The 13,093-nt window shown below is 46.6% G+C and overlaps 1 protein-coding gene across 1 annotated transcript in view; it reads right to left on the bottom strand.

Annotated features, from left to right (window-relative positions):
- Positions 1–7,624, bottom strand: part of SLCO2A1 (solute carrier organic anion transporter family member 2A1) — an 86,300-nt gene extending 78,676 nt beyond the window's left edge. Inside the window, exon 1 of the mRNA XM_060242078.1 lies at positions 7,228–7,624. Within this exon, the coding sequence (XP_060098061.1) occupies positions 7,228–7,323 (96 nt within the window). The 5' untranslated portion in view covers positions 7,324–7,624. The remainder of the gene's footprint in view (positions 1–7,227) is intronic.
- Between the last annotated feature and the right edge of the window lie 5,469 nt (positions 7,625–13,093).

The following is a 13,093-nucleotide window of genomic DNA, read 5'->3' as shown; positions in this document are numbered from 1 at the left end:
GCTCTAGCATGCCTAATGTTATAATCTTTGGATCCCTCGTATCAGTGTTTCCAGTTTTTGTTGTTGAGTGGCCAGCCCATCATCATAGGTGGAGACACAATCTCCATTTTCTCTTTATTTGCCCCCTTGGCTCACAACCACTCCCTCCCACTTAGGCTACCTCAAGCCTCCTCCCCTCTGTTTATACCCAGCACTATATAACCTGCAGTGTCATGACCTTTATCTGAGCTTCTCTTATCTAAATATCAACAGAACTGCAGCATCAGGGGCTGCCTCTTAAGAATATAAGAACTGCCAGGCTGGATCAGGTCAAGGTTCACATGGTCTAGTATTCTGTTTCCAACAGCAGCTGGGCAGATTCCCATCTCACAGCCAGAACATAAAGGCTATGGCTATCCCCAGTTGCTCATTCCCAGGATTTGCTCAGAGGTTTGTGCTGCCTCTAGGGATGCTAGCCTCCAGATGGGACCTGGGAATCCCCTAGAATTACAGCTCATCTCCAGTCTACAGAGATGAGTTCCCCTGGAGGAAATGGATGCTTTGGAGAGTGGGTTCTATTGCATTGTAACCCTACTCAGGTCCTCCCTAGATTCCACCCCCCAGAGCTGGATTAACAATTAGGCCAAGTAGACACTGGCCTATGGGCTCCCACGCCTTTAGGGGCCCCAGGCTGACTTCCCCATTTTCGCCCCCTGCTTGCGGCCCTCCCAGCCTGCATGTGCAGCCAGCAACTGAGCTGCTCTTTGCCTGACTTGCCTGGTGTGTGCGACTGCTGCAGGCATCATCACCAAGTTTGCCTCTCCCTGCCTCTTCCCCACAGCTTTGTCAAAGGGGCTTTAGAGAAGGTGCCTGCAGGCTGCAGCAGGGGCTGTGAGCAGTGGGTAGGGCTCTCTGACTCTGAGATAATTTGTGAGCCCCCCCCCCCATAATTTCAACTGCCCAGGGGCCTCCACAGAGTTTAATCCGGCACTGCCACCCCCAAACCTCCAGGAGTTTCCTAACCTGGAGCTGGCAACCCCACCCCCTGCCAGTGGTTTGGGGGGGGGGGGCGGGACCAGGCAACCCTAGCTACCTCTCAATGTGGAAGTTCTATTAATCTGTCACAGCTAACAGTCACTGGTGAATCCATCCTCCATGACTTTCCCTAATATGCCACAGGCAGAATTAGGGTTTATATAGCTTGAAGTTGTACTTCTAAAAGACTGGGAAAAATAGATGAAGTTCAAAGAATTTCTTCTGCCCTGCTCATGATTAGTGGAGACAGTACCTTGCAAACCAACTGTACATAAATAGATTTCGCCTTGATTCAGGCTGCCTCAGGCAAAGAAGGCCTGTGCGCCATCATCTCATAAGGTACTTCTCTAAGTAAATATGGGGAAAATATAGCTAAAAACAATTGTGTAACTGGGTTTTATTAATGGTTGGAGTCTGGTGAAAAATCAGGGGTCACAAAGAATTTTGCTCCATGGTCCAACTTGTTAGTAACACTTGCTCAGGAATGGAGGGCTGCACACCTTAGCATGTGGCTTTGTGGCTTAACTCTCTTCTTGGAACAAAGCAGGTGTCAAGTATAGCCTTTAAGACCAACAAAGTTTTATTCAGAATGTAAGCTGCCCACCTGGATCTTTCTCTTGTTGGAGTTATCTCTGCAGGAACCTGTGGCACAACAACTGTTCTCTTATTTGCAACACACGGCAGTAGAGTTGTCAATCCTCCAGTTTGGAGGCCCTCCCCTCACTTCAGGGTCATCAGAAATTAGGGGCAGGGGAGGGAAATGTCTGCTGGGCATTCCATTATTCCCTATGGAAACTGATTCCCATAGGGTACAATGGTATCTGGGTCTTTGGGGGGACTGTTTTTTGAAATAGAAACACCAAATTTGCAGGATAGCATCTGGTACCTTCCAAGTTTCAAAAATGATTGGACCTGGGGGTCCAATTCTATGAGCCCCCAAAGAAGGTGCCCCATCCATTATTTCCAATGGAGAGCAGCCTTTAAAAGATGTGTGGTCTGTTTAAATGTGATGGCCAGAATTCCCTTTGGAGTTCAATTATGCTTGTCACAACCTTGCCCCTGGCTCCAAACCCAATGACTCCTGGCTCTACCTCCAAAGTCCCCAGATATTTCTTGAATTTGACCTGGCAACCCTCAGGGCAGCTTTTATTGCATCTGCTGGTCTGAGACAGGGAAGAGGGCAGGCTAGTTGTATCTTTTAGTAATGTACTAATAGCTTTAGGAATTTCAAACTGGGTGTTAAAGGGAAATGCTTTTCCACACACTTTTCTCAGAAGTTTACAATGGTGGACAGCCTAGGGGCAGAGGTTCCATATTCAGAATTAGTTCAGTGCCCTATGGGCTTCTTGCCCCATTCCACCCCCCCCCCCACCCGGTGAATCTTTTGCATACAGATAAGGTGATCAGCCAAGATTAATAGAAGCATAAATCAATGCATAACTAATGGCTCTTACACTCAATCAAGTGTATATAGAATTACAGTCTCAATTACACACAAAATGTATTCATAATTACAGTTTTTTCAGTCCAGCATATTCATAGTTCTGCTTACGAGCTGCTACTTTTAAGGATTCTTAATGGGCTAGCTAGCAACACCCCCACCCACCCCTTTCATACAATTGCTGCTTATTTAAAAGGTCCAGTTCAAAATGGGCTCACCTGGACCTTAGATGTTCTTCCATTTAATGCTGAAATACAACTGAGATATACTTCCTCCTGGGTAATTCTGGCAGCTCCATTCAGAAGTTTTTTTTCAGCTCCCCAGTTACTAATTTCATGGAGGGGGCATTCAAAATTTCTCTTTTGCTGACTCTCATCCACAATCCCCAATAGAATGATGGAGACCAAATATCAAAGCACAAAGGTATGAGAGGCACTGGCTCCTCCTCCTTTCATCACGAGGGTAGCATCAGCAACTGGGGCCACCTCAGACAGTCATGTTGAAGTGATTCAGCAATACAAGCAGTTTCCCCACAGCAGATGAAACAGAGGCAGGAGGCAGGAAAGAATGCTCAGTGGCCCTCTGCTTTATCTGAAAATACTGTTTATTATTTCTGGAGAAACTTTTGAGAAAAGCACTCTGTAAACACAGCATCATAAAACAAATAGAAGTTCCATTATCTTGAGCTGACAGACCAGAGCTTGGAGTGCATTTCATGAAGGAATGCCTTGTACTGGCACTACAGCAGTGTTTCACGGCTACCAATGGTGCTTATGAGAGTTATGCTGTTTGTTTAGTTACCAACACAGCTAACACATTTTGTACAGGTAGGTTCTTGGAAATGCTCCAGCTCTTCTCAAGCAGAAACAAAGCACCTACTCAGAGAGAGTCTTGCTCAATTGTAGCTCTAAACATCATGCCACTGGGTGTAGTGGTTAGAACACTCAACTAGGGTCTGAAAGACTCATTCAAATCCCCACTCTGCCATGGAAGCTCACTCACTGGGTAGCATTTGGATGTTCAGCTTTCACTCAGCCTAATCTAACTCATAGGATTGTGAGGATAAAAGGGACGAGAAGAGAATGATGTTGTAAGTCACTTTGAGTCCCCCCCCCCCACTGGGAAGAAAAGCAGCATATACAAATTTAAATGAATAAGAAAATTATTGTTGCCCTAACAGAGAGGAACTTTAACTCAAACGGCTATTTCCTTTGACTTGATGGTGGCTGATTTCAGAAAAGTCACCTGAATGGGTACAATCACCACAAGAACTAAGGCAATACCAAAATATAATTCTAAACATCATAACCGCTATATGTAATAGCCAAGTGGCCAGTCCCTGAATGCAAGTAAAACAAGTCCCTCCTGCGAGATAGCAGTCTGTCTACTAGGGATTCACCAGGCATGCAAAAGAAAATGACTTTGAAGATTAACCAAAAAAAGGAGAACATCACACCCAACATCTAGCACATTTCTGCTGACATCCTTGGCCTTCTTGACAATGTCTGTAAAGCTTATACTCTTAAAGCCTCTGAGGTGTGGGAGGGATGTGAGCTCACCAGAAGGGCATAGGAGGATGTCTGACTTTGACATCAGTGTCTGTTTCTTGTGGATTCTGTTTTCTAAAAAGATATATTTATTTTAAATGTTGTTGTTCGCTGTTTTGAGTCTTTGTTGAGGAAGAAAATAGGATTATAAGTATTACAAAGCAAGAGACAAACCTTCATTGGCCAAGACATCCCGACAAGACAGGAGCGACAGTCTGCACTGATACCTAGACTTGGAACAAAATATCAGGCACTATCTGACCATGGTTGCTTTGTAGTGCTACCTGACCATGGTTGCTAGGGGCCTATTTCCCTCACGGAACCTTTAAAGAACAGCAGTTAGAGCAAAAGAACCAGGGAAAGAACAACATACAATTCTGCCCCGTGTCTGCAGCAGTCACCGCTGCTGGTGCTAGGAGTCAGAACCCTTTCTGCCTCTACCTGGGTGAAGAAAAGCCTTACTTCCTAAGGACAGGAACGTCTGTTACTGTCTGGCTTTGGTTGCTAGGAAGCATTCTTCAAGGGGTGGGGCCAATTGCCTCACTTAACCTTTAAAGAACAACTGGGAAAGGAAGACTTAGGATAGGGCAGTTTACAGCAATAGCCTCAGAATCTTCATATGAGCCGCTGTTGCACATATATATCTATATATAGTATTAATCTTTGATGTGTCTAGTGACACATAAAAGATTAATACAGTTTACTCCAGATAGATATAGTGAGTCAGAGTTCACCATCAGATCTACATCCATTAGGTGTGTTTCAAAGACAGGATGGTTTAGAACACAATCCAATAAATAACTAATTTGTTCACTCAGACTGGAAACAGAGTAGGTGAAGTCTCCATCTATTGTAGAGAGACTTCCACCCATTATATACAAGACAAGCTTATTAACATGCAACAAGCTTTGTTCAACACAATTTTTTGATGTATGTTAATAACTGAAGACACTGTTAGCTCTTGTGGGGATCTCTGAGATCCTCTTGTCTTGGATGCAGGGCGGGGTAAAACATTTTATTTGCTACAGAAAGCAGATGGTGGCAACCACATCTCTTCTGTCAAAGCACTTCCTAAGTCACATCTGTTATTATTCTCTGCAAAGAGCCAACTTAGGGGTAGCTGCCTACATACGAAGTTGTAGAATGCAAGGGTGAGCATGGGCCAAGGAGATGGAGTTTGGCATGGAATAACACAAGGAAAGGGAAAATATTTCTTAAGAACTAGTCTCCAGGGTCTCTTTCCTACAGGTCCTATGCAGCTAAAGCATGCAGCTAAAGCTTTGGAATGTAGAAATGATTTTTTGGGGGGGAGGGGGGAACCTGTTCCTGCTGGCCTGCAAATAAGAGAATGTGGGCTTATGCTTCTCCATCACTATCAGCCAAAGTCCTCAGGACAAGCCCCAGAGTCATCTCCGATGGCAGGTTTCTTTATTTATACGTGGTCCACTCTTGTAGATTCAGGGCAGCTTACAGCAGTCTCATCAGGATCTGCCTCCATCCCCAAAGCATATAAGCAATCACTCCACTCCATTTGTACTCCATTTAGTTATCCCAGCATATGTGTCTCCTCAGTCATCTTACAAATGTTTTGCCCTCTTTGGGCCTTTTTTGTGCACCTTCGAGACTCAGTGTTCTCTTGTTTCAGACAAACAAAAACCTTGCTTTTTATTATTAGAGTTTTCCTCTTGGTCATCTTGTTACAGACTGCCTGCTTACAGGTTCTTTTCTCTGCAGTCCATCTCGTCGCCATAACCCATAGGGTCAAGATGTCCTTCTAAACCAGCCTTCTTCCATAAGGCTGCAAGCCTGTAACACCCCCTTGGAGTGGGTCCCATTGATTTCAATGGGATTCTCTCCCAAATATGTATGCTTTGGATAGCAGCCTAAGACATGGCACCAAAACTCCCCTCTGACTTAGGAAACTTGTTAGTCTTGCCTTTCCCTCCACTTTCTTCTAAAATCTTTGAACTTCTTTGGTGGCCCATCAAAGGTATGCTTGTTCTCCCAGCTGCTAAACAGCTGCCTTTCATTTCTTCCAGCCCAAGAAAAAAAAATCACCACTAGAATCTATTCTGCAAAAACTGCATCTTTCAGCATGTTGACAAAAGCGTGTGCACTCGTGACTGCTATTTTATTTGAATGCACAACACACACACATGCCCAAGAGGCAACCCCCCCCCCCAAGCCTCATGTGGTTACAGCAAGCCATCACCACCAAAAGGCAGGGAAGTGAGGCTTTTAAATGTCCCACTGGAGGATTAACAGCAGCACCACAAAAACACAAGCTCCTATTCCCAAATGACTGAAGTCAGATGGCATCAACACCATCAAAGCAACAATAATTTAGCCTAGGAGTTAACTCACTGATAGATGAATTGCCACCCAATCCAGAAAAGAGACTTAAGCAGACTCCCATTGTTTTACAAAAGGTATTCTGACAGTACAATCCTATGCACATTTATCTGGGAAGAAACACCACACATTATGGGACTTGCTTTTGAGCAGACACACATAGGGGGTGCACTGAAACTGTGAATCAGGGTGAAAGCACTCCAGTGTATGTAAACAAAGTCATGTGTTTTGCTGAGGAGAAGAATACCTTAGCAACCAACGCTATAAAGTCAGGTTATCGCAACAGCCTAGAATTTATTTGACATCAGAACTCTACCTTTAAATAATGTGTTGCAACAAAAGTTACCTTTACAGACAAACTCTGTGCTTGCTGATTCAGAAGTATGTTTCGCTGAATATAGTACTTACTTTCAAGTAAGCATATATAGAACACAGTCCAGGGAACTATACTATTATGAATTCACATGCCCTTATGTTTAGGGACTTAGATATAAAGAGATACTGCCCCAGGTCAACTGGATCAACAAGATTAAGGCTGCAATCCTAAAGAAACTTTCCTGAGACAAAGGCCCCCAGAAAAGTAAAGGGCTTACTTCTGAGTAGCCCTGTTTAGAACTGCTCCTTAAATCTGCTCTAAAAATTCATAATCCTTCTAAAAACTGCAAAACTCACACACTTGTTCGCACAATCACATCCGCAAGAATCTACTGCCCATGCAGACGCAGCCGGATTTTAAAAGACTCCCAAGACACAAGTTTAATTGTGACTTCAGACGTGGATTTATTAAAGTATATTTACTTCTTTAAATGCAAATGGCTGGTTAAACTCCTTCTTCCTCCTACACTCCCCCAACCATCCGTGGTGAGGTTGTACCTTCATTTGGCAGACGTCGATCCCGAAGCAGGTGCTGAAACCGTGTCGGCTGTTGCCGATTCTGGGCGCTTTGCCGTTTTCGGGCTGAACTCCCATGGTGGGCTCCGAGCAGTCTCAAGCAGTTCCTCCGGGGTCCAAGCGCGTGTGAAGCGGGAGCTTCCAGCTCCACGGACTGCCTCGGTCAGGTGCCTGCCTCGCTTCCCCACCTTCCCAGGCGCTAGAATGGAAAGGCAGCCAAGCGACGGTGCCCGAGCGGAGCGTTTTTATAAGCCCGCTCCGCTCATTGAAGCGATGATGAAACTGCCTTTCTCCTCCCCTCTTGCCTTTAGCGCGTAAAAGCCGGCGCTGGAGAGCACGCCGCTCGCACACCGGCTCTCGCCAGCAAGCCTGACCCTTTGCCCTCTGGTCTGTAGCACTAGCGCCCGAGAGGATTTTCACCTGATTTGCACATTCGGGGGGGGGGGGGGGAATCGGCCCCGGACGAAGCGGAGCCCATGAGGGAGAAGCGGCAAGCCTTTTCCAAATCACCAGGCACAAAAGCCCCCTAAGCGCCACTGGGGATTTTGACGCTGCTGGCGAGCCGGCGCGATGCAGCTGGGAAGGACAGGCCCTGGCATTCCGCACCGCAAGAGAGGAGCAGCCACCTGTCTAGGCACACCTGGTGCGCCACGGGCCTAGTTGGAGTCTCTCTAATCCCCCAGCGAGAGGGAGCCACTTGTTGCTACCTAAGCTGCCCACGGAAGGGCTTGTAATCATTTGCACACTGAAGGCTGCCTTCGTGTGTGTGTCTCTGCGGTTGGTGGTGGCTTGGGTCTGGCCTTGCCTTTACAAACACCAGGGTTTCTGACCTGGCTGCATACAGTTACACAACGGAATCAATTGCGGTAGCTTTACTCGCACTGCACTTTAAGCTACAAAGTTCAACTAGGGGGGCCTGGCCCAACTGGGAAGACCTTCTCATGAAGGGTTGCCAGTCTCCAGGCAGTTGCTGGGGATGTCCAACCTGAAATCACAATTGGTCTTCAGGCAATAGGGATCAGTTCCCCTGGAGAAAATGGCTGCAATGGAAGGTGGGCATTATACCCACTGAGGTCTGTCTCCTACCACACCCAGTCTGCAGCTCCCCAACCCAGAAGGAGGAAGGAGGTAGCCGGTCAATGCCAATGGCAGGACCATCAAAATGGCAAATGTAACTGAAGTTTTCTTCAGTGGAAATAGTTGCCAAGTGGTCCATGAGACCACTTTGGCCTCATCCCACCATCCTTGGAGGCTGCATGACAGGCAAGTTGGTGTGCTGGTTGCTGGGCACCAAATGGTCATCTGTGGTGAGGCTGCTTGGTTTAATATTAAACCCCATGATATGGCTGGAACATGAACTCTCCAGCTGTCAGTCTACACACATCACAACAGAATGAAGTGGTGCAACAGTACTGGGATAGTCACCCACCCCAAATCCTCCCTACTAGTAGAAAACTAGCACAGTAGGGAGATTGCTGGGTTACAACCACTACTACTACTGTTAGGCTAGTTTCTATCTGCAGGGAAATGCTTTAAAAACCACAAAACAAAGCATCCACCTAAAATCCATTGTACCTTCTCATTCTGGCATGTGTGCTTATCTGGGCTAACAATTTCTATTATGCTGACTACCTGCAACTTGCAAGCAAAAACTAATTGAAGCTTTTAATGCACTCATTAACAGGTACACGTCCACCTAGAGTAATTTCTGAGATGGTAAATTACTGCAAGCAAAAGCATAGCAGACTTTGGCTGCTGGACATGGACTCTGGGCCAGCAGGGAGCTCATATAAATACTGCTCGTTCTGTTCTAATGATGCAGCCTGTGCACATTTTACAAGAGATGGGGACAGTCTATAAATCTCCACCCCCTCTGTCCATGTAATACTGAGCACTCTATGATCTGTGCTGAGAGAAGTGCCCAGATAAAATGGGAAAGGGAAGAAGATTTGAAAGATGGAGAGAAAGGTGAGGCTCCTTGGCAAATACTGAGTCAAACCCAGCCCACCAGGCCTGTAATCCAGAGCATATTTGCTGTACAGGTGACTGAAGAACAATTGGCTGGGCTTCGGTCTGTTGAGCATCCACAGAGAAAAGCTGAAAGAGAAGCTTATAGAACAATTTGTCAATCTGTTTAGCCAAAATCCTCAAACACCATTTTTTGTTCACAGAATATATCCCCTGTGTTTGTATGATATTTTCATTTAGTTTATGGACAGACAACCAGAGAATTCATAGTGACTTTATGCTGGATGCCTGGAATCCCACAGCAGAAATGTAGCCTTAGGTGGATGGCTTTAATCTCTTTGAGAGTCCTATAGCATACTCTGCATATATCCTTCACAAAGAGAGTTTCTTTCTCTGAATGTGGAAATGAAACATGATGAGGATAATGTTTCAGGCCTAGTTTTAATTTGAATAACTACTTCACATATTTTAGGAAAAAATACAAAATGGAGTCTGACTTAGGGCATGTTAACAAACAGAAAAATGACCTGACCTGCCATAATTGGGGTCAGAAGAAATGTACTGGAGAGGGGAATCCCAGGGGGAGTAGGAGAGTAGTTGCTTTACTCTTTCCCTTCTAATCATTGTCCCACTCAAGATCTTGCCCTGCCAGTGCCTTTTCACCTAAAGTTTTTTTTCTGTAGTCCATCTACCTCCTCCTTCCATAAAATTTTTGTGGAGGATTTTAAGCAGAAAATGGCTGAGGGAAAGGGTTAAGCACTTCACACCCTTATTTCAGTAAGGAGCTGGGTGGCCCAGGCTAGCCTGATCTCATGAAATCTTGGAAGCCAAGCAAGGTTGACCCTGGTTAGGATTTGGATGAGAGACCACAAAAGTTGCTATTTTGAGGAAGGCGATAGAAAACCACCTCAGTTAGTCTCTTGCCTTCAAAACCCTCCAGGGTTGCCATAAACTGGCTGTGATTTGATGGTGCTTTACACACACACACCCTTACTTCATTCCCAATCCCACAGTTGCTTTTCATTTAAAGATAACAGTTGGGAGATTGGATTCAGGTGGGTAGCTGTGTTGTTCTGAAGCAGCTAAAACAAATTTAGAGTCCAAAGGCACCTTTAAGACCAACACAATTTTATTCAAAGTATAAGCTTTCGTGTGCAAGCACACTTCTTTACATTCAGTGAAACAGAAGGCATTCAACGACTTTCACCCCACCATCAATCTGACAATGAAACACTCTAAGAAAGAAATACATTTTCTGGACCATACTGTAAAAATACACAAGGGAAGCATAGACACCACATATTGGAAACCTACTGACCGACAAACATACTTACATACTTCCTGCCACCATCCTAAATACACCAAAAGATCTATTATATGCAGCCAGGCTCTACACTACAGCCACATCTGCTCCAATCCTACAGACAAGAGTTTCTCACCTAAAGGATCTACAACAAAACCTTTTTGGAACTGAAGTGTCTGCCTGATGAAGTGAGGAAACAGATTAACAAGGCCAGAATGGTACCCAGGTAAAACCTGTTACAAGACAGGCCCCAAAGAGACAATAGCAGATCACCAAGCAGAACACCAGCTCTCAACTCAAAACAATTCAATGCACCATTAGTGATTTACAACCTCTACTGGATAATGACAGCTCTCTTTCACAGGTACTGAGGAGCAACCTTTTTTTTGCACACAGACAGCCCCCTAGTCTCAAACAGCTCATTCACAATAGTGCAACATCTAATTTGAATATGGACACTGGTACCAGAGCTTGCAATAAACCCAGATGCCAACTTTGCTGCCACATATACTCAGATAACACAGTCACTGGACCTAACAACATCAACTACACAACTCAGGATTATTCACTTGCTCATCTTCTAACATTATATATGTAATTAAAGCCAACAGTGCCCTTCAGTTCGCTACATAGGGCAAACAGGTCAAATCCTACACCAAAGGAAAAGTGGACACAAATCTGACATAAAGAATCACAAAACTGAATATTTCAGCCTCCCAAGGCACTCAACTGAGGACTTCAAGATAGCTGTTTTATTGCAAAGGAATTTCAGAAACAGACTGGAATGAGATATTGTTGTATTACAAGTTATTAAAACACTGACAATGGAACCCCCAGGGCTTAAAAGAGATATCGGCTTCTTATCTCACTACACATGCAAAGTCACTAAGTTCTCACTTATACTTAGAAATTAAACTGTGTTGGTCTTAAGGGTGCCACTGGACTCAAACTTAATTCTCACATCTGTTGTTAACTCCTTATTATCTGTATGCCAATTTGCTGCTATTCACAGGTCTTCACGTGTTGTTCCATTCTTAGCTGTACTTATTGCTCAGTTACTCATGTATCTTGACTCTAATTAGCCATTCCTGGTAACTAGCTCCTTCTACCCATATGTAACATTTGAGGAAATCTGTTTCAGCGTATCTGGAGTATATCTACACAGGTGGGCAGCCCAATCCAGACATTCGTGGAGGCCAGCTGCTCCGGCGTGGGTGGATCTACGGCGCCACTTGTTGGCTTCCAAAGAGGAGACGTTACGCCACACTTGCAGAGGAAAGAGTGGCCCAACAAGCGAGAGAGAACCTGTCGCCATGGTGAATCTGCCCAGGTGCACACCATTGGCCTGCTGTTGAGGTGGGGGTGGGGGAGGCGCAGGCTCACATGGGACCATGGGATTGGCCAGCCCATTGTACGTGACCGGGCAAGGGGGGGGGAAAGCCCACGCCTGAGAGGCCGTCAATCCCCCCACTCCCTCCCTCTGTCAGAGACTCTGCCAAGGGCAGGCAGGCAGGCAGAGGCATGCGCGGACAAGCAGGAAGTGCCAAGTGCAGGAGTTCCCTGTCCTAAACAGCGGCTGGAATGCATGTCTGAGAGCGGTCAGACCAAGTCCGAAAGATACCCCCTGGTGTTGCCCTGCTGCCACCCCTTGCTATGTGCAAGGAACACCTCCCCGGGGGCCGCAGAACTCAGAGTGTGAGCTGCTGGGCAGGCATCCACTTCAGTGCCTCCCCAAGTGCCCAGCGCACAACAGCCCTGTGTGATCAGGTAGGCCGTCAGCCCAGGCAGGCTGAGGGGCAGCACCCCCCTTCCCCTGTCCAGCCACGCGGGGGGCAGCGTGGCGACTCATAGCCCATTCCCCCCCAAGAACCAAGTCTGCCCACCCTCCCAGGCATTCCCCTGGAGAGGCTACTGATGGAGGGGGGGTTGCCCCAGGAACGTGCAGCAGATGCCAAGCAGGAGAGACAACATGGGCACAGCTCAGACTTTATTTTTCCGGAACAGAGTGCAACTGTCTCCCTGGAGCGCGCTGGCAGTCTCGCCGTGGGCGGGGCTCCATTCCGAGCAGCAGGCAGAAGCAGCTGAGCGAGTGAGGGGGGCATGGCGCAAAACACACAGAAGCCTCTGTGTTGGAGTCCCACCTGCAAAACGGAGACAGAGATCAAGAGACCTGCAGGGGCGGTAGATGGAAGAGCAGGCTGCATTTCAGCCGGGCGCTCTCTTAAAGGGACGGTCTCTGACCCACCTTCCCGCATTGGGGCAGCTGCCACACACCACCCCACACCCCCGTGCCCTTCCAGGGGTTGGGAATGTGGCAGAGGGAAGGGAAGGGAGCAGGCAGCAGCATAGGGGAGGGGGGCAGCGCTAGGGCAGCCCCCTGTCCACGTAACTCCCCTTCATTGTGGCGGTGCTGGTCATATGTTGGTGCAAACCCTTCCTACCTCCATGTAGTGGCTCGTCTGCTCCCAGAAGACTTCCCACCCCCACCCCTCTGGATTGTGCTGCTAGTTTCTCAGTTCTTGTATGCCAGAATTGAATGTTGTTGGTCTTGGAGGTGCTACTTGACTCAAACTTTGT

Source organism: Heteronotia binoei, chromosome 6, assembly GCF_032191835.1.
Source record: "Heteronotia binoei isolate CCM8104 ecotype False Entrance Well chromosome 6, APGP_CSIRO_Hbin_v1, whole genome shotgun sequence".
Taxonomy (NCBI): domain Eukaryota; kingdom Metazoa; phylum Chordata; class Lepidosauria; order Squamata; family Gekkonidae; genus Heteronotia; species Heteronotia binoei.
The sequence above is the reverse complement of the archived record's forward strand: the minus strand, read 5'-3'. Positions and strand labels throughout refer to the sequence as shown.